The sequence below is a fragment of the Pseudoliparis swirei genome, chromosome 2 (genome assembly GCF_029220125.1).
Source record: "Pseudoliparis swirei isolate HS2019 ecotype Mariana Trench chromosome 2, NWPU_hadal_v1, whole genome shotgun sequence".
NCBI classification, from domain to species: Eukaryota; Metazoa; Chordata; class Actinopteri; order Perciformes; family Liparidae; genus Pseudoliparis; species Pseudoliparis swirei.
This window is the reverse complement of record NC_079389.1, coordinates 24,997,059-25,018,580: the sequence shown is the minus strand read 5'-3', so window position 1 is coordinate 25,018,580 and position 21,522 is coordinate 24,997,059. Positions and strand designations below refer to the sequence as shown.

General features: G+C 48.3%; 1 protein-coding gene across 1 annotated transcript in view; it reads left to right on the top strand.

Annotated features, from left to right (window-relative positions):
- pdia5 (protein disulfide isomerase family A, member 5) overlaps positions 1-21,522 on the top strand; it is a 50,661-nt gene that overhangs the window by 13,745 nt on the left and 15,394 nt on the right. The window contains exons 7-12 of the mRNA XM_056436499.1: positions 5,372-5,432; positions 6,684-6,751; positions 8,899-8,990; positions 12,020-12,091; positions 15,405-15,541; positions 20,326-20,396. Of these exons, the coding sequence (XP_056292474.1) occupies positions 5,372-5,432; positions 6,684-6,751; positions 8,899-8,990; positions 12,020-12,091; positions 15,405-15,541; positions 20,326-20,396 (501 nt within the window). The remainder of the gene's footprint in view (positions 1-5,371; positions 5,433-6,683; positions 6,752-8,898; positions 8,991-12,019; positions 12,092-15,404; positions 15,542-20,325; positions 20,397-21,522) is intronic.

Sequence of the window (21,522 nt, the reverse complement as noted above, 5' to 3'; positions counted from 1 at the left end):
CTTTTGAGCTTTGGCTGCTCAGTTAACAGAAAATATTACATGTACCATGATGCATTGCATACCAGAGGCTATTTAAAAAAAAAATGTTTTTAATTTATTTAACCAGGAAATGCCTCATTGAGATTAAAAATCTCCTTTACAAGAGTGTCCTGGCCAAGACAGCAGCAGCAGCACGCCACACAAAGTTCCATACAATACAACATAAAACAGTGACAGACAATATATAAAACGAAAAACTAAATCACAGCATGAATAAAACCAAAACTAAGACTCAAGCCAACACAACCCAGCTCACACAGGAGCACATACCTCCGTCATATAAAACATCGACAGCTAGATGAATTTCCCTCCAATATTTTCAATCTATTTTTAAAAACACCTAAGGAGACCGGCTCCCGGAGACCCAGGTCTGTCTGCAGCAAATTCCAAGCCGCAGGAGCAGCAAACTTAAAACCTCTTTTCCCCATTTCCAAACGGACGTGAGGGACGGGGAGCAAGAGGAGGCCTTGAGCAGAGGTCACAGAGCGAAGATGGGAGCTTCCAGGGTTTTTCAGCTGAATTAGCGTCCAAAGATACGATGGAAGTACGTGGAGAATAGCCTTATAAATAAGGACATGCCAATGATTTTGTCTCCGGATGGACAGAGGAGTCCAACCAACCCTCGCATACAGGGAGCAATGGTGAGTCAGAGCCTTAAGGTTAGTGATGAACCTCAATGCTCCATGGTAGACAGTATCTAAGGAGTGGAGACATTGAGAAGATGCATGCGTATATAAGACATCACCATAATCAATCACACGCATAAAAGTAGCAGCAACAAGTCTCTTTTTAGCATTAAAAGAAAAGCAAGACTTATTTCGGAAATAGAAACCCAGCCTCACTTTCAACTTCTTAACAAGTTGCTGAATATGAGGTTTAAAAGAGAGAGTCATCAATCAAGAATCCCAGGTATTTATATGATGATACAGACTCAATCACTTTGCCCTGAAATGAAATCATAGCTGGAAGGTTTAATGGCTTTGTTTTTGAGTTTGTAAACATCATCAACTTCGTTTTATCAGGATTCAACAATAATTTCAACTCATTAAAAGAGTGTTGCACAGTATCGAAGGCTGTTTGTAAGTGTAAGAGAGCCTGATGCTGTGTAGGAGCAGAGCAGTAAATGACAGTATCGTCTGCATCAAAGTGAAAATTGGCATTTGGCACATTTTGACCGATACTGTTAATATAAATTGTGAATAAAAGTGGTCCAAGGACTGAACCCTGTGGCACACCTTTTATTATATCAAGAGAACTCGAGGTAATGCCTTCAGCCTGTACACACTGTGATCGGTTTGATAAATAATTTTCAAACCAACAGACAGTATGTTTTGACAGTCCAATAGTAAGAAGTCTCTGCTTCATTACTGCATGATCGACAGTGTCGAAAGCCTTGGACAAATCAATAAAAAGGGCTGCACAGTGTTGTTTATTGTCCAAAGATTCAATAAAATCATTTACTACCTTTAACGCCGCTGTGGTTGTACTATGTTTTTTTTCTAAAACCTGATTGATAGACAGATAAAATATTGTTTATGATTAAAAACTCCTTAAGTTGCTCACTCACAAGGGATTCTAGTGTCTTAGCTAAAACAGACAGTTTGGAGATAGGCCTGTAATTATTTAAAAGTGTGGGGTCTCCTCCTTTTAACGGGGAAAACAAAGGCAGACTTCCATATAAGGGGAATTTCGTTTGAAAGTAAGGAAAGATTAAAAATATATGTTAAAGGGGGTGCAATAAAATCAGCAGCTAACTTTAAAAAATATGGTTCTAGGTTATCCGGACCTGCCGGTTTTCTTGTGTCTAAAAGTTTAAGGGCTTTGTGCACTTCAGTAACAGGCTTAAAACTGAAAGACTCACCAACAGTTTCCTGGCGACCCAAACAAGCAGAGGATTTCTCATGTGGATGGTTTAGAGTGTCAAACAGGGAACCAGAGGCAATGAAGTGCTCATTAAAACAGTCCAGCATTATGGCTTTGTCAGAGATGTCATTAGAGTCCTTGACAATGCAAGCGGGAAGCTCAATACCATTTCTACTTCCAGATAAAGATTTTATTGTCCTCCAAAACAGTCTTGGATTGTTGAGGTTGTTTGACGTTTCACTTAAAAAATGCTCAGCTTTAGCTTTTTTAATTGCAACTGTACAAGCATTGCGCAGTTGCCTAAAAAGCAGCCAATCTGACTCCAGACCAGAACCCCTTGCCTTGGCCCAAGCCACATTCCGCTCATGTAGCATCTTGGATAAATCTGAACTGAACCATGGAGTATCACGGCCTTTTATCCTGCACTTTTTGAAAGGAGCATGCTTGTCAACAATTCCAATAAAACCATCATAAAAGAATTTCCATGCACTTTCAACATCACCAATGAGGTTAATTCGTTCCCAGTCAGAGAAAAAGAGATCATGAAGAAACCCTTGTTCCACAAAATGATTCATATTTCGCTTTATGATGATACGTGGCTTAGTTTTGGGAATTTTTGTACATCTAACTGTGGCAATAACACAATGATCGCTAATGTCATTTGCGAAAATACTGGCAGGAGAATATTTATGGGGGACATTAGTTATAATAAGATCGATCAAAGAAGATTTTTCAGGACATTTAAGATTCGGTCTAGTGGGCATGTCAACAATCTGGAAAAGATTTAGTGAATCACATTGTGCCCTAAAATGATCAGACACTGGTTTTAACCAGTTCCAATTGAAGTCACCAATCAAAACAATTTCATAGGGACCAAGGCAAGACCAAGACCAGAGGGTATAGGGACCAAGACCAGAGGGCATAGAGACCAAGACCAGAGGGCATAGAGACCAAGACCAGAGGTCATAGAGACCAGACCAAGACCAGAGGGTATAAAGACCAAGACCAGAGGGTATAGGGACCAAGACCAGAGGGCATAGAGACCAAGACCAGAGGGCATAGAGACCAAGACCAGAGGGCATAGAGACCAAGACCAGAGGGTATAGAGACCAAGACCAGAGGGCATAGAGACCAAGACCAGAGGGTATAGAGACCAAGACCAGAGGGCATAGAGACCAAGACCAGAGGGTATAGAGACCAAGACCAGAGGGCATAGAGACCAAGACCAGAGGCCATAGAGACCAAGACCAGAGGGTATAGAGACCAGACCAAGACCAGAGGGTATAGAGACCAAGACCAGAGGGTATAGGGACCAAGACCAGAGGGCATAGAGACCAAGACCAGAGGGTATAGAGACCAAGACCAGAGGGTATAGGGACCAAGACCAGAGGGCATAGAGACCAAGACCAGAGGGCATAGAGACCAAGACCAGAGGGTATAGAGACCAAGACCAGAGGGTATAGAGACCAAGACCAGAGGGCATAGAGACCAAGACCAGAGGGCATAGAGACCAAGACCAGAGGGTATAGAGACCAAGACCAGAGGGCATAGAGACCAAGACCAGAGGGCATAGAGACCAGACCAAGACCAGAGGGTATAGAGACCAAGACCAGAGGGTATAGGGACCAAGACCAGAGGGCATAGAGACCAAGACCAGAGGGCATAGAGACCAAGACCAGAGGGTATAGAGACCAAGACCAGAGGGTATAGGGACCAAGACCAGAGGGCATAGAGACCAAGACCAGAGGGCATAGGGACCAAGACCAGAGGGCATAGAGACCAAGACCAGAGGGCATAGAGACCAAGACCAGAGGGTATAGAGACCAAGACCAGAGGGTATAGAGACCAAGACCAGAGGGCATAGAGACCAAGACCAGAGGGTATAGGGACCAAGACCAGAGGGTATAGAGACCAAGACCAGAGGGCATAGAGACCAAGACCAGAGGGTATAGAGACCAAGACCAGAGGGCATAGAGACCAAGACCAGAGGGTATAGGGACCAAGACCAGAGGGCATAGAGACCAAGACCAGAGGGCATAGAGACCAAGACCAGAGGGTATAGAGACCAAGACCAGAGGGTATAGAGACCAAGACCAGAGGGTATAGGGACCAAGACCAGAGGGCATAGAGACCAAGACCAGAGGGCATAGAGACCAAGACCAGAGGGCATAGAGACCAAGACCAGAGGGTATAGAGACCAAGACCAGAGGGCATAGAGACCAAGACCAGAGGGCATAGAGACCAAGACCAGAGGGTATAGAGACCAAGACCAGAGGGTATAGGGACCAAGACCAGAGGGCATAGAGACCAAGACCAGAGGGTATAGAGACCAAGACCAGAGGGTATAGAGACCAAGACCAGAGGGCATAGAGACCAAGACCAGAGGGCATAGAGACCAAGACCAGAGGGTATAGAGACCAAGACCAGAGGGTATAGAGACCAAGACCAGAGGGCATAGAGACCAAGACCAGAGGGTATAGAGACCAAGACCAGAGGGTATAGAGACCAGACCAAGACCAGAGGGTATAGAGACCAAGACCAGAGGGTATAGAGACCAAGACCAGAGGGCATAGAGACCAAGACTAGAGGGTATAGAGACCAAGACCAGAGGGCATAGAGACCAAGACCAGAGGGCATAGAGACCAAGACCAGAGGGTATAGAGACCAAGACCAGAGGGTATAGAGACCAAGACCAGAGGGCATAGAGACCAAGACCAGAGGGTATAGAGACCAAGACCAGAGGGCATAGAGACCAAGACCAGAGGGCATAGAGACCAAGACCAGAGGGCATAGAGACCAAGACCAGAGGGCATAGAGACCAAGACCAGAGGGTATAGAGACCAAGACCAGAGGGCATAGAGACCAAGACCAGAGGGTATAGAGACCAAGACCAGAGGGCATAGAGACCAAGACCAGAGGGTAAAGAGACCAGACCAAGACCAGAGGGTATAGAGACCAGACCAGACCAGAGGGTATGAGGTCGTAGTCTTTAACGGGCGGCCCTTCTCCTTGAAGGTATGATCAGCAGCTGACTCAGCAGCTTGTCCCCCTCAGGACCTAAATCCTGAGACCACGTGAGGGACCCAAGACTTCCTGCAGTCAGAAGTCACTCGGCTCAAATGAAAGACGCATGCAGTGCTTTGAAAGCTCTTTAATTAAAGCAGCAGCACTTCCACTTCCCTGAGCTCGGCCCGGAGGCCCGTGGAAGGTGTCAACAGGGGATTGTGCTGAATGTGGGTGTTTTTAAAGAGGAGGTGGTGAGGAGGAACTGGTCTGGGTCCAAAGAAGAAAGTCCTGTACTCCCTTAATCAGTGCAATAAACTGCTGAGAGGGCAAAGATGATGGTGTGCTCAGTGCTTCCAGGGCTCTGTATGCTAAACAGAGAACCCCGATGCCAAGCTTTAGTCACAGTCGAGGCTAATATACCACTTCCTGTTGAGATATATACTGGACATCTCTCTCTTTGAAGGACTTCAGGAAGCTGCTGAAGAAAGAGGAGAGGCCGGTCCTCCTGATGTTCTACGCTCCCTGTGAGTCCTTTCATTGCCTCTTGTTTGCGCACTGCCTTATAGACGTGTTATAGACGTGTTACAGATGACATACTGGGGTCAACCGACAGCTGTTAGTGTCCAGAAGAAGTTAGAATCATACCATGGACGACGAGAGAGACATTTACCACATTAAGACAACAAGACCGTAAGGAACATATATATATATATATGTGTGTGTGTGTGTTTATGTTTATGTATTTATTATTATATCTATATATATATATATTAATACAAACTATAAAATATATATAAATATTATAATTTTTAACATTTTTATTTATATATATATACAAATTTCATTTAAGAAAAAAAATGTATATATATTATATATATGTATATATATACACATTTTAAAAAATTGTTTACATACATATTTTTTATTTATATATATATACATATACAAATGTAAAAAAAATATATATATAAAATAAATGTTTATGTATTTATTATTTATATATTTATATATATATTAATACAAACTATAAATTAAATATATCTATATAAATATTATAATTTCTTTACATTTTTATTTATATATATAGTTTTATATAAATATATATATAAATACAAATTTAGATAAAGAAAAGAAAAATTTATATATATAGTGGTATATACACATTAAAAAAAATAGTATACATACATACTGTATTTTTTATTTATTTATATATATATATATATACATATACAAATTTAAGAAAAATAGTATATATATAAAATATATAGATTTAAATAGATATATATTAATAAAAATCTATAAAAACATAAAGCCATATATCATTTACAGATGTGAAGTCCACGTGGGTGATCCTCCTCCTCAGGTTTCATGAGGTGATGATCTCACTCTCCTTCTCATGGATCAGTTTTGGCTCCTTTGAAGAGTCTCAGCTTTCCAGCTGAACTCATATCATTCAAAGACTGTTTGGGGAACTCTGTGTGCAGAAACATTCAGATACACAACAACTAGTGTATACTGCACATGTTAATCATGAAGTCTGTGTCAGAGGTCAAGGGGGAGTTAAGTACTTTATTATCAAGTTAAGTGTTGAATGTGTAGACAAACAAGTTGATTTGCTAAATATGTGTACTTGCGTGTAGATCTGTCACCCTTTCTGTTTCTGAGTGGTTGTTCTTCGTGGGATCTTGAATGTGTTTTGAAGCTCTTCAATAAGCCGGAGGACGTTCACCGCGGTCTGGGCGTCTTGTAACCGCGCCCTGGCTCTTGTCTTGCAGGGTGTGGTGTTTGTAAGAGAATGCAGCCCATCTTTCAGCAGGCGGCCACCGAGACCAAAGGGAGATACGTAAGTCCGTCCGCCGCCGCTCCCGCTGCTCTCATGAGTCCAGAGCTCCAGGTCTCAGGCTGGAGCCACCAGGCAGGACTGACCTCCTCCAGGCCTGATCAGCCTCTGCATTACATGTCCAGTCTTGGTGTTTACCTCCTCCTCTTCCTGCTCCTCCTCATGCTCCTCCTCCTATAGACCCATGTTGTCAGCTGCTGCTGTTGTTTCTTTATTAGCGCTGCAGAGGTGCAACCAAAGGCGAAGAGAAACGCACTACTCCTGGAGCAGGAGGAGCAGGAGGAAGAAGAGCAAGAGGAGGAAGAAGGGTAGAAGGAGGAGGAAGGATAGGAGGAGCAGGAGGAGGAAGAGGAGCAGTAGGAAGGGTAGGAGGAGGAGCAGTAGGAAGGGGAGGAGGAGCAGGAGGAAGAAGGGGAGGAGGAGGAGGAAGGATAGGAGGAGCAGGAGCAGTAGGAAGGGGAGGAGGAGGAGCAGGAGGAAGAAGAGCAAGAGGAGGAGCAGTAGGAAGAAGGGTAGAAGGAGGAGGAAGGATAGGAGGAGCAGTTGGAAGGGGAGGAGGAGCAGGAGGAAGAAGGGTAGGAGGAGGAGGAAGGATAGGAGGAGCAGTAGGAAGAGGAGGAGGAGGAGCAGGAGGAAGAAGGGTAGGAGGAGGAGGAAGGATAGGAGGAGCAGTAGGAAGAGGAGGAGGAGGAGCAGGAGGAAGAAGGGTAGGAGGAGGAGGAGGAGGAGCAGGAGGAAGAAGGGTAGGAGGAGGAGGAAGGATAGGAGGAGCTGTAGGAAGTGGAGGAGGAGGAGCAGCTGGAGGAAGAGGAGTGCAGTAGATCAGCCTCTCAGAGCGGAGGAGGAATTCAGAGCTAATGAACTGAATGTTGGTTTGATTATCGACGAGTTCTTTAAGGGGTTAGGCTGTAGTTACCATGACGATGGGTCTAGAGCCTGATCCTGGTGGTCTCACATCTGGCCTCGGTGAGAGGGATTCAGATCAGATCCACAGGACGAGCAAACTGAAGACTCACTTGGGCAAGCAGTGCATTCATTTTGTCACTTTAAGTTTCGCGGGTATCGCAAGCAGATTTGCGTACGTCACTCCCGCCAAGTGGTTAACGTAAGTGTTCCATTTGAGACACTCACAGCCACGCAGGGCACTAAGATGTCAGGGCGCTGGATTGCAGTGTCCTTCGTAAAGTGTCCGGTAGACACAGCCCTGTTTAACGGTAACACATGCTAACGGTTACACATGCTAACGGCATGTCTTTTTTAATGGTTTATTTAATAAGTGACAGTGCACATTGATAAAATGTTATGTGTTGGTATGGAGATTGAACCCAAACGCAGACTGACAACAGCTTGAATAGAATCAGAGCTCTTTATTCCAAAAACAAGGCAAAACAGAAATAACAAAAAGGCAGGGGTCTCAGACCAAAGTCTCTTGCTCCGAGGTCGGGAGGGAAGCCCGACCGAACACTCAACAAAAAGGAAAGAATAGTCAAAGTGGGCTCCTCACTCAGGTGACGACCGTGTCTCTACACTGAGCGGAAAAACAAAACAAAGTACAGGTTACGGAGTAACGACGGGAAGAAGACCTCACAGGGCGAGTGGCCGTACGGACTGGCTTCAGGTTGGTCAACCAACGACCTGCCAGAGAGCAAGAGCAGGACCGGGTATCTAAGCCAGCTGGAGATGATCAGGTGAGATGAGCCCCAGCTGGCTCTTCTGGAGGGAGGCGTGACAGTGGGCGGAGTTCAGAGGAGGGAAACTGCCCGAAAACAAAAGCACATGACACAACGATAACACACATGAGGAGAGGAGGGGACAACAGAGGAGAAAAACAGCAGGGGAGACAGAGATCCTAACATAAAAACATTGCAGTAAATGTGCCAGAGTTAGCCAAGAGGCTATTTTTCATCTGTAGTCCCATGTCTTCTTTTGCTTCTCTCTGTTTCCTGCTTCTTTATTCCTGATGCTAAATTAATTAAAGTGGCCTAATGAAACGTGGCGTTATTAAATATTCTCCTCATGTTTTAGTCCGACGTCTTCATCCCTTTGTTTCACACAGCCGTCTCCTTTTGTACCGGCTGCCATGACGACCAGTAACCCTGTGTGTGTGTGCGCGTGTGTGTGTGTGTGCGTGTGCATGTGTGTGTGTGTAGGTGCTGGCGGGGATGAACGTGCACCCGTCTGAGTTTGACGGACTCAAGCAGGAGTTCGACGTCAAAGGATACCCGACCTTCTGCTTCTTTGAGTGAGTCCAGCATCTCATCCGTCTCACTTAGGGACACACACACACACACACACACACACACGCACGCACTCGAGGCAGGGATGGATTAACCAACGGGCCTACCGGGCCCAGGCCCAGGGGCCCATGAGCTCAGGGGGCCCCTGGGCCAGGGCCTCCGCGCGTGACGTCGCTGTTATTAACATTGTATTGATATGAATATGATGATATGACACGATGCGCCATAGCCGGTATATGCTAGGCTGAAGTCATTCATGTCAGTAACAGGGCCCCAATAGTCCTACTGAGGGATGGATTACCCAACGAGCCTACCGGCACCAGGGGCCCGTGAGCTCAGGGGGCCCCTGAGCCAGAGCCTCTGCGTGAAGTAGCTGTTATTAACTTTGTATTGATATGATGATATGACACGATGCGCCATAGCCGGTATATGCTAGGCTTAAGTCATTCATGTCATGGTCATATAATTCTGCTCAGCTCCGGTATCGTTGTTCCATACGGACTGTTTTGTTAGCGATGTTTAAAAAAAAAAGTATATTTAATTATAAAATTATTTGTTAAAACTTTTTTTTTTTAAACTTCATTTCTTTTTTTTGCGGGTGGGGGGGGGGGGGGGCCCTTGACACGTCCAGGCCCAGCGGCCCGTGGTTTCTTAATCCGTCCATGACTCGAGGGCCTCCTAACCAGCAGCGTGGTGCTGGAGCCTCCTGAAGGTCCAGGACTCGTCGAGGCGTGAAGGACGACGCTCGTCAGCAGCTCAGTCACTCCAGCCTTCTTTAGAACACGACGTGGCTACGAACACAACGCCTCGCGTTAACCACGATGTTCCAGGCGTCAGCAGGGAGGGACTCGTGTCAAACCCACTGATTAAGTGTCTTAGTGGTTAGTTGCTGAGTGCGTTGGTCCACACACACACACACACACACACAGGGCTCTCAAGTTTTGAAGACAGGCAAGCGTGAGATTTCCATCAGCACCCGATACAGCTGACCGTTGCGCGCGCCGGCATCGAGCCGAAAAGAGTTGTTGACGGGGGTGCTAGTGACTATTTTTTTGCTCCATCCCAATGCGCGCAGACCGGCGTCGGAGCTCTGCAGCGGAACAATCGATCGGCGTATTGAGCACCCCTGCATTCAAGCATTAAATAGCCGAGAGTTTTTTTCAGCGTGAGGAATTCGATGTGTGGCGGGAGTGCGTGAGATAAGACCGAAATGCGTGAGTCTCACGCTCAATGCGTGAGACTTGAGAGCCCTGCACACACACGCCCGCTGAGTCGCAGTTCGTTAGCCGGCGACACATTAGCGTCAGCGAGCTAACGAGCGTCTGAGCCCCACGGCGCCGCCGGCTCCCTCAGGGCGATCGCACCAGGCGAGGCTCGTAGGAGCAGCCGCTTCAAAGCCCCGCGGAGCGCCTGCGTGCGCCGGGCGGTGGAGCGCCATTACTGAACGGATTCAAGCCCACGGCGCTCTTTCCCTTTCTGTGTTGTGGGACGAGGAAAACGCTTTCTCTATCAACAGAAAGGGACAGAGTACGGCGAAGACCACCATCTACTCCACGAATGGTGTCTCGATGGCGAGCGCCGCCAGTCAGCTGGACCCGTGTTTCCATTCAGAACTATAAAGCTCTCCATTAAATAACAATGATAGGAGCGTCTCGTCGGAGTTTGACATTTTCTTTTGGATTTCTAACTGGTTTCAACACGAAAACAGGAAGGAAAGCCTCTCGCTTCATCCTATTGGCTGCCTTGGGCCTCCTGTTGATCCTATTGGCTGCCTTGGGCCTCCTGTTCATGCTATTGGCTGCCTTGGGCCTCCTGTTCATCCTATTGGCTGCCTTGGGCCTCCTGTTGATCCTATTGGCTGCCTTGGGCCTCCTGTTCATGCTATTGGCTGCCTTGGGCCTCCTGCTTCATCCTATTGGCTGCCTTGGGCCTCCTGCTCATCCTATTGGCTGCCTTGGGCCTCCTGTTCATGCTATTGGCTGCCTTGGGCCTCCTGTTCATCCTATTGGCTGTCTTGGGCCTCCTGTTCATCCTATTGGCTGCCTTGGGCCTCCTGTTCATCCTATTGGCTGCCTTGGGCCTCCTGTTGATCCTATTGGCTGTCTTGGGCCTCCTGTTCATGCTATTGGCTGCCTTGGGCCTCCTGTTCATCCTATTGGCTGTCTTGGGCCTCCTGTTCATCCTATTGGCTGCCTTGGGCCTCCTGTTCATCCTATTGGCTGCCTTGGGCCTCCTGTTGATCCTATTGGCTGTCTTGGGCCTCCTGTTCATGCTATTGGCTGCCTTGGGCCTCCTGCTCATCCTATTGGCTGCCTTGGGCCTCCTGTTGATCCTATTGGCTGTCTTGGGCCTCCTGTTCATGCTATTGGCTGCCTTGGGCCTCCTGCTCATCCTATTGGCTGCCTTGGGCCTCCTGTTGATCCTATTGGCTGCCTTGGGCCTCCTGCTCATCCTATTGGCTGCCTTGGGCCTCCTGTTGATCCTATTGGCTGCCTTGGGCCTCCTGTTCATCCTATTGGCTGTCTTGGGCCTCCTGTTCATCCTATTGGCTGCCTTGGGCCTCCTGTTCATCCTATTGGCTGCCTTGGGCCTCCTGTTCATCCTATTGGCTGCCTTGGGCCTCCTTCTCATCCTATTGGCTGCCTTGGGCCTCCTGTTCATCCTATTGGCTGCCTTGGGCCTCCTGTTGATCCTATTGGCTGCCTTGGGCCTCCTGCTCATCCTATTGGCTGCCTTGGGCCTCCTGTTGATCCTATTGGCTGCCTTGGGCCTCCTGTTCATCCTATTGGCTGCCTTGGGCCTCCTGTTGATCCTATTGGCTGCCTTGGGCCTCCTGCTCATCCTATTGGCTGCCTTGGGCAGTGTGACGTTGATGAGCGGTGCTCCTCGCGCCTAAAGTTGAGAATATGTAAACTCGGGTCTCTAGATTCAGGCCCCAGTAGCTGCAGCGCCCCCTAGTGTCCTCCAGGGTGTAACTGCAGGCGGCCTGTGTGCACCTGAGGCTCAGGGGGCTGACCGGCGCTCTTGTCTCCAGGAAGGGGAAGTTCCTCCACCACTACGAGAACTACGGAGGCTCCGCCAAAGACATCGCCGACTGGATGAAGAAGTGAGTACCTTCCTCCTCCTCCTCCTCCTGCTCCTCCTCGCCGCTGAGTTAGACTGGTTGAGATATCTCCTCTCCTCAAACCCTCCAGACTCCACTCAGGAGACCAGTGACCTCTCAGAGCTGGTCTCCTGAGAGGTCACAGGTCTCCTGAGAGGTCACAGGTCTCCTGAGAGGTCACTGGTCTCCTGAGAGGTCACTGGTCTCCTGAGAGGTCACAGGTCTCCTGAGAGGTCACTGGTCTCCTGAGAGGTCACAGGTCTCCTGAGAGGTCACTGGTCTCCTGAGAGGTCACTGGTCTCCTGAGAGGTCACAGGTCTCCTGAGAGGTCACTGGTCTCCTGAGAGGTCACAGGTCTCCTGAGAGGTCACTGGTCTCCTGAGAGGTCACAGGTCTCCTGAGAGGAGTCTGGAGGTGAGGACATCCTGCCTCCTCCACTAAGGAGACCACCTCTTCCTTCTGCCGTGGTCTTTATCAGACCTCTTCCTCACCTGGTCAATCTACACCTGCTCAGTGGCGTCTCATTTCTCCTTCTCCCCTTGTCCCTTTCCTAAGTCCTTGTCCCTCATCTCTTTCCTTAGTCCTTGTCCCTTTCCTAAGTCCTTGTTCCTTTCCTTAGTCCTTGTCCCTCGTCCCTTTCCTTAGTCCTTTTCCTAAGTCCTTGTTTCTTTCCTTAGTCCTTGTCCCTCATCCCTTTCCTTAGTCCTTGTCCCTCGTCTCTTTCCTTAGTCATTGTCCCTTTCCTAAGTCCTCGTCCCTTTCCTTAGTCCTTGTCCCTCGTCCCTTTCCTTAGTCCTTGTCCCTTTCCTAAGTCCTTGTTCCTTTCCTTAGTCCTTGTCCTTCGTCCCTTTCCTTAGTCCTTGTCCCTTTCCTAAGTCCTTGTTCCTTTCCTTAGTCCTTGTCCCTCGTCCCTTTCCTAAGTCCTTGTCCCTCGTCCCTTTCCTAAGTCCTTGTCCCTCGTCTCTTTCCTTAGTCCTTGTCCCTCGTCCCTTTCCTTAGTCCTTGTCCCTCGTCCCTTTCCTAAGTCCTTGTCCCTCGTCCTTTTCCTAATTCCTTGTCCCTCGTCCCTTTCCTAAGTCCTTGTCACTCGTCCCTTTCCTTAGTCCTTGTCCCTCGTCCCTTTCCTAAGTCCTTGTCACTCGTCCCTTTCCTTAGTCCTTGTCCCTCGTCCCTTTCCTAAGTCCTTGTCCCTCGTCCCTTTCCTAAGTCCTTGTCCCTCGTCTCTTTCCTTAGTCCTCGTCCCTTTCCTTCGTCCTTGTCTCCTGTCTCCCTTGTGGACAGTGTGATCTCTGGTGACGTTGAGTGTCTGCAGTGAGACTGGTTAAAGGAGCCGTGTGTGGGATCTAGTGCCATCTAGTGGTCAGGTTGTATATTACGCCTCTGCTGCCCCGCCCCCTTCTGTGTGTAGTTACTACAAGGAGCTTCTTCTTCTTGACTAAATCATTGCTTCTACTTTATAATACAAATACACTTTGTATTTGTATTTAATTGGAAGTTTAATTTTTATTTTAAATAATTCTTAATATTATTTTTACAGCAGCAACATTTTTGTTCACAACAATTGTGTGTGTATGTGTGTGTGCGGGCAGTAGTGTGTGTGTGTCTGTGATTATGTGTGTGTGTCTGTGATTATGTGTGTGCAGTAGTGTGTGTGTCTGTGATTATGTGTGTGTGTGCAGTAGTGTGTGTGTGTGTGTGATTATGTGTGTCTGTGATTATGTGTGTGTCTGTGATTATGTGTGTGCAGTAGTGTGTGTGTGTCTGTGATTATGTGTGTGCAGTAGTGTGTGTGTGTGTCTGTGATTATGTGTGTGTGCAGTAGTGTGTGTGTCTGTGATTATGTGTGTGTGCAGTAGTGTGTGTGTGTGTCTGTGATTATGTGTGTGTGCAGTAGTGTGTGTGTGTGCAGTAGTGTGTGTGTGTCTGTGATTATGTGTGTGCAGTAGTGTGTGTGTGTGTGTCTGTGATTATGTGTGTGCAGTAGTGTGTGTGTGTGTCTGTGATTATGTGTGTGTGTGCAGTAGTGTGTGTGTGTGTCTGTGATTATGTGTGTGCAGTAGTGTGTGTGTGTCTGTGATTATGTGTGTGCAGTAGTGTGTGTGTGTCTGATTATGTGTGTGTGCAGTAGTGTGTGTGTGTGTGCAGTAGTGTGTGTGTGTGTCTGTGATTATGTGTGTGCAGTAGTGTGTGTGTGTGATTATGTGTGCAGTAGTGTGTGTGTCTGTGATTATGTGTGTGTGTGCAGTAGTGTGTGTGTGTGCAGTAGTGTGTGTGTGTCTGTGATTATGTGTGTGCAGTAGTGTGTGTGTGTGCAGTAGTGTGTGTGTGTGCAGTAGTGTGTGTGTCTGTGATTATGTGTGTGTGTGCAGTAGTGTGTGTGTCTGTGATTATGTGTGTGCAGTAGTGTGTGTGTCTGTGATTATGTGTGTGCAGTAGTGTGTGTGTCTGTGATTATGTGTGTGTGCAGTAGTGTGTGTGTGTCTGTGATTATGTGTGTGTAGTAGTGTGTGTGTGTGTGTGTCTGTGATTATGTGTGTGTGTGTGCAGTAGTGTGTGTGTGTGTCTGTGATTATGTGTGTGTGCAGTAGTGTGTGTGTGTCTGTGATTATGTGTGTGTGTGTGTGTGTGTGTGTGTGTGTGCAGTAGTGTGTGTGTGTGTGTGTCTGTGATTATGTGTGTGTGTGTGTGTGTGTGTGTCTGTGATTATGTGTGTGTGTGCAGTAGTGTGTGTGTGTGTCTGTGATTATGTGTGTGTGCAGTAGTGTGTGTGTGTGTGATTATGTGTGTGTGCAGTAGTGTGTGTGTGTCTGTGATTATGTGTGTGCAGTAGTGTGTGTGTCTGTGATTATGTGTGTGTGTGCAGTAGTGTGTGTGTGTGTGTCTGTGATTATGTGTGTGTGCAGTAGTGTGTGTGTGTCTGTGATTATGTGTGTGCAGTAGTGTGTGTGTGTGTGTGCAGTAGTGTGTGTGTGTGTGTGCAGTAGTGTGTGTGTCTGTGATTATGTGTGTGTGTGCAGTAGTGTGTGTGTGTGTGTGCAGTATGAATGCTCTTCAGCGTGATAGTAAGCAACACAAACACATAAAGTATAAACACTGGTGTCTCCTGGAGACGAGATGTTGTGTAATGATCTCCCTCTGAGGGACGCAGGGTGTGTGTGTGTCTCTCAGGGTGTGTGTGTCTCTCAGGGTGTGTGTGACGTGTTGGGTGGAGCACTGGTTTGCAGCTGGGTCTGATTTCTGTAGATCACGTGGCAGCTGGAACGCGTCTGCTTTTATGTCAAAAGAAAGTCCCTCACCCCCCCACCCCCTGTTCCAGCCCTCAGCCCCCCCAGGCGAAGGCCCCTGAGGTCCCGTGGGCGGAGTCTGACTCCCCGGTCTACCACCTGACCGACGAGTCCTTCCACGGCTTCCTGGAGGAACATCCTGCGGCCCTCATCATGTTCTACGCCCCCTGTGAGTAGGGGGGGGGGGCAACTACTGATCATCATGTGACCGACATGTGTTCAGAAACAGTGTGTGTGTGTGTGTGTGGAAAGTAAAACTATAAGTTGAGGAATAAGTTAGATTGGTGATTATGTGGCTGAATTGTTGCTCCACTAAAACTTAAATGAAGTGTTTCTCACCAGAAGCCAAGAGTGGTGAACTGTTCACATCCGTCAGCTTCTGGTTCAGCCAGGAGCCACAGCTGAGCCACAGGAGCCACAGGAGCCACAGCTGAGCCACAGCTGAGCCACAGGGGCCACAGCTGAGCCACAGGAGCCACAGCTGAGCCACAGGGGCCACAGCTGAGCCACAGCTGAGCCACAGCTGAGCCACAGCTGAGCCACAGCTGAGCCACAGGAGCCACAGCTGAGCCACAGGAGGCACAGCTGAGCCACAGGGGCCACAGCTGAGCCACAGCTGAGCCACAGGAGCCACAGCTGAGCCACAGCTGAGCCACAGCTGAGCCACAGGAGGCTGCTGAGCTGAGCCACAGAGGCCACAGCTGAGCCACAGGGCCACAGCTGAGCCACAGTGGAGCTATGCACAGCTGAGCCACAGCTACTGTGGAGCTATGCTACTGTGGGGCTACGCTACTGTGGAGCTATGCTACTGTGGAGCTATGCTACTGTGGGGCTACGCTACTGTGGAGCTATGCTACTGTGGGGCTACGCTACTGTGGAGCTATGCTACTGTGGGGCTATGCTACTGTGGGGCTATGCTACTGTGGGGCTATGCTACTGTGGGGCTATGCTACTGTGGGGCTATGCTACTGTGGGGCTATGCTACTGTGGGGCTATGCTACTGTGGGGCTATGCTACTGTGGAGCTATGCTACTGTGGGGCTATGCTACTGTGGAGCTATGCTACTGTGGAGCTATGCTACTGTGGGGCTATGCTACTGTGGGGCTATGCTACTGTGGAGCTATGCTACTGTGGGGCTATGCTACTGTGGGGCTATGCTACTGTGGGGCTATGCTACTGTGGAGCTATGCTACTGTGGGGCTATGCTACTGTGGAGCTATGCTACTGTGGAGCTATGCTACTGTGGAGCTATGCTACTGTGGAGCTATGCTACTGTGGAGCTATGCTACTGTGGGGCTACGCTACTGTGGAGCTATGCTACTGTGGAGCTATGCTACTGTGGGGCTATGCTACTGTGGGGCTATGCTACTGTGGAGCTATGCTACTGTGGGGCTATGCTACTGTGGAGCTATGCTACTGTGGAGCTATGCTACTGTGGGGCTATGCTACTGTGGAGCTATGCTACTGTGGAGCTATGCTACTGTGGAGCTATGCTACTGTGGGGCTATGCTACTGTGGAGCTATGCTACTGTGGGGCTATGCTACTGTGGAGCTATGCTACTGTGGAGCTATGCTACTGTGGGGCTATGCTCCTGTGGGGCTATGCTACTGTGGAGCTATGCTCCTGTGGAGCTATGCTACTGTGGGGCTACGCTACTGTGGGGCTATGCTACTGTGGAGCTACGCTCCTGTGGAGCTATGCTACTGTGGAGCTATGCTCCTGTGGAGCTATGCTACTGTGGAGCTATGCTACTGTGGGGCTACGCTACTGTGGAGCTATGCTACTGTGGGGCTACGCTACTGTGGAGCTATGCTACTGTGGGGCTACGCTACTGTGGAGCTATGCTACTGTGGGGCTATGCTACTGTGGGGCTACGCTACTGTGGAGCTACGCTACTGTGGGGCTACGCTACTGTGGGGCTATGCTACTGTGGAGCTATGCTACTGTGGGGCTATGCTACTGTGGGGCTATGCTACTGTGGAGCTATGCTACTGTGGGGCTACGCTACTGTGGGGCTATGCTACTGTGGAGCTATGCTACTGTGGGGCTACGCTACTGTGGAGCTATGCTACTGTGGGGCTATGCTACTGTGGGGCTATGCTACTGTGGAGCTATGCTCCTGTGGGGCTATGCTACTGTGGAGCTATGCTACTGTGGGGCTACGCTACTGTGGAGCTATGCTACTGTGGAGCTATGCTACTGTGGGGCTATGCTACTGTGGAGCTATGCTCCTGTGGAGCTTTGCTACTGTGGAGCTTTGCTACTGTGGAGCTATGCTCCTGTGGAGCTATGCTACTGTGGGGCTACGCTACTGTGGAGCTATGCTCCTGTGGAGCTATGCTACTGTGGAGCTATGCTACTGTGGAGCTATGCTACTGTGGAGCTATGCTACTGTGGAGCTATGCTACTGTGGAGCTATGCTACTGTGGAGCTATGCTACTGTGGAGCTATGCTCCTGTGGAGCTATGCTACTGTGGAGCTACGCTCCTGTGGAGCTATGCTCCTGTGGAGCTATGCTCCTGTGGGGCTATGCTACTGTGGGGCTATGCTACTGTGGAGCTATGCTACTGTGGAGCTATACTACTGTGGAGCTACGCTACTGTGGAGCTACGCTACTGTGGAGCTACGCTACTGTGGAGCTACGCTACTGTGGAGCTATACTACTGTGGAGCTATGCTACTGTGGAGCTATACTGTGGAGCTTTGCTACTGTGGAGCTATGCTACTGTGGAGCTACGCTCCTGCGGAGCTACGCTATGCTCCTGTGGAGCTATGCTACTGTGGAGCTATGCTACAATGCACAAATACTTTTAGCTTGCCAGTAAAAGTCCTGCATTGAATACAAACGTGTTGGCATCAAAGCAGACTTACAGTCTCTAAAAGTGCTGCTGGGTCGTCTATAAGTCATAACTGTTGAGTTGTTGACTTCTGAGTGAAGGACAGCGCTGCCTTCACCCGTATGATCTGTCTTCACCTGTAGGACGTCTCACCTGTAGGACGTCTCACCTGTAGGACGTCTCACCTGTAGAACGTCCTCATCTTATGTCACCTGGTCACAGACGTCCATCTTGCTCGGGACTCGTCCTGTGGACAGCAGCCAGTCACACAGGCATCCAGTCAAGGTCATGCAACTGAAACAGACGGCATCTCACAGACAGACACAAACACAGACACAAACACAGACACAAACACAGACACACACACACACACTATGTGTACATCTATCAACACATATTTCACACCATGACACAAACATTTATTGCGCACCATTCCACCACATATCTGGCCTCACAGCCCCGGCCCGCTGCAGGCCTCCTAATGGCCCGGCTGTCAGAGTGAGATTAATGGTCCAAGCCGCCGCCGTCCAGCTCTCGGCGCCGCCGGCCTCTGCGTCCTCTGAGCAGCACTCAGCGGGTTTGTTTGCGTGGAGCTTTTCCTCATGCCATAAAAAACCTTCTGTTTCCCAGAGTGAGGCTGATTATGTTAGAGAAAAAACAATAAAATATCCCGCTCTGCCAGGCTGTCAGCAGAAAGAAAAGGAAAGGGTTGAAGACAGAGGGTCGTTCCTGCAGATATGGTGGTCGGCTTCACTTCCTTTAATCGCAGCCATAAGTTGGACAAATATGGAAATGGTTTGATGTATAAAGCATGTGGAGCCTGCAGGTTTCCTTTATGATTGATGTCCTAACTGTTCTCCTCGACACTAAAGACGTGCTCGAGTGATCTCAACTTCTAGTCCTAGTGGTTCTGTTTCCACAGAGCAGCAGCTTTTATTTTGAAAAGCAAGATCAAAGAGAGAGAAAGTCACTGCTTTGGGGTTCAGAGGGTCCTTCAAGAAGTCCTCAGGTCTCACTAGAGAAGCCCCAGGCTCAATGCTATAAAGTGACATAGCTACAAAGTGACAGAGCTACAAAGTGACAGAGCTACAAAGTGACATAGCTACAAAGTGACAGCTACAAAGTGACAGCTACGAAGTGACATAGCTACGAAGTGACATAGCTATAAAGTGACAGAGCTACAAAGTGACATAGCTACAAAGTGACAGAGCTACAAAGTGACAGAGCTACAAAGTGACATAGCTATAAAGTGACATAGCTACAAAGTGACAAAGCTACAAAGTGACATATCTATAAAGTGACAGAGCTATAAAGTGACATAGCTATAAAGTGACATAGCTATAAAGTGACAGAGCTACAAAGTGACAGAGCTACAAAGTGACAGAGCTACAAAGTGACATAGCTACAAAGTGACATAGCTACAAAGTGACATAGCTACAAAGTGACATAGCTATAAAGTGACATAGCTACAAAGTGACAGAGCTACAAAGTGACATAGCTACAAAGTGACATAGCTATAAAGTGACAGAGCTACAAAGTGACATAGCTATAAAGTGACAGAGCTACAAAGTGACAGAGCTACAAAGTGACAACAAGTGACATAGCTATAAAGTGACATAGCTATAAAGTGACAGAGCTACAAAGTGACAGAGCTACAAAGTGACATAGCTATAAAGTGACATAGCTATAAAGTGACAGAGCTACGAAGTGACTGTGGCAGCTGTGTCTGATTTGGCCTCGGCTGCTGGTGATTGGCAATCACTCAGCAGCCGAGGCCACCCTTATAAAAGCTCCCACTCGAGAGTGGCGGGGGGAGGTGAGCAGAGGCACGTGTTTTGCGGTCTGCTCGGTGTCGTGTGTGCGGAATAAAACATGTCTTTGAACAACACCTCTTGCTTCCGGGCTGATCCTTGGTGCTGGGGGGGGAACCCACGGGTAGTGGCCATGGAGCTGCTACAGTGACATAGCTACGAAGTAACAGCTACAAAGTGACATAGCTATAAAATGACAAAGCTATAAACGCAGGACTCCAGAAGGTTCTGAGGTTCTGTGAGTACACATGACGACATGTTGAGGAACCAGAAGGTTCTGAGGTTCTGTGTTCTGTCTCCTTCAGGGTGTGGACACTGTAAGAAGATGAAGCCGGAGTACGACGAGGCTGCAGAGGTCCTCAACAAGGGCTCCAACGTGAGTGTGTGTGTGTGTCTGTGTGTGTATCAGTGTGTGTGTGTCTGTGTGTGTCTCTGTGTGTCTTGTGTGTATCAGTGTGTGTGTGTCTGTGTGTGTGTGTGTGTGTGTGTGTGTGTGTGTGTCTGTGTGTGTGTGTGTGTGTGTGTCATCAGATCATAATCTAGTCCATGTTGGCCCGTATCTGGATGTGATTAAGGGGGCGTGTCCTCTGTGGTGATCTAACACTCCTTTATGAAACTCTGGTGCTGCAGCAATTACCTCACACACACACACACACATATAGAGACACACACACACACACATAGAGACACACACACACATAGAGACACACACACACACACATAGAGACACACACACATAGAGACACACACACACACACACACATAGAGACACACACACACATAGAGAGACACACACACATAGAGACACACACACACACATAGAGACACACACACACACAGACACACACACACACACACATAGAGACACACACACACATAGAGACACACACACACATAGAGACACACACACACACACATAGAGACACACACACACACACACACACACACACACACATAGAGACACACACACACACATAGAGACACACACACACATAGAGACACACACACACATAGAGACACACACACACACACACATAGAGACACACACACACATAGAGACACACACACACACATAGAGACACACACACACACAGACACACACACACACACACACACATAGAGACACACACACACACATAGAGACACACACACACAGAGACACACACACATAGAGACACACACACACACATAGAGACACACACACACATAGAGACACACACACACAGAGACACACACACACATAGAGACACACACACATAGAGACACACACACACACATAGAGACACACACACACATAGAGACACACACACACATAGAGACACACACACACATAGAGACACACACACACATAGAGACACACACATACACACACACACATAGAGACACACACACACACATAGAGACACACACACATAGAGACACACACACATAGAGACACACACACATAGAGACACACACACACACACAGAGACACACACACAGACACACACACACATAGAGAC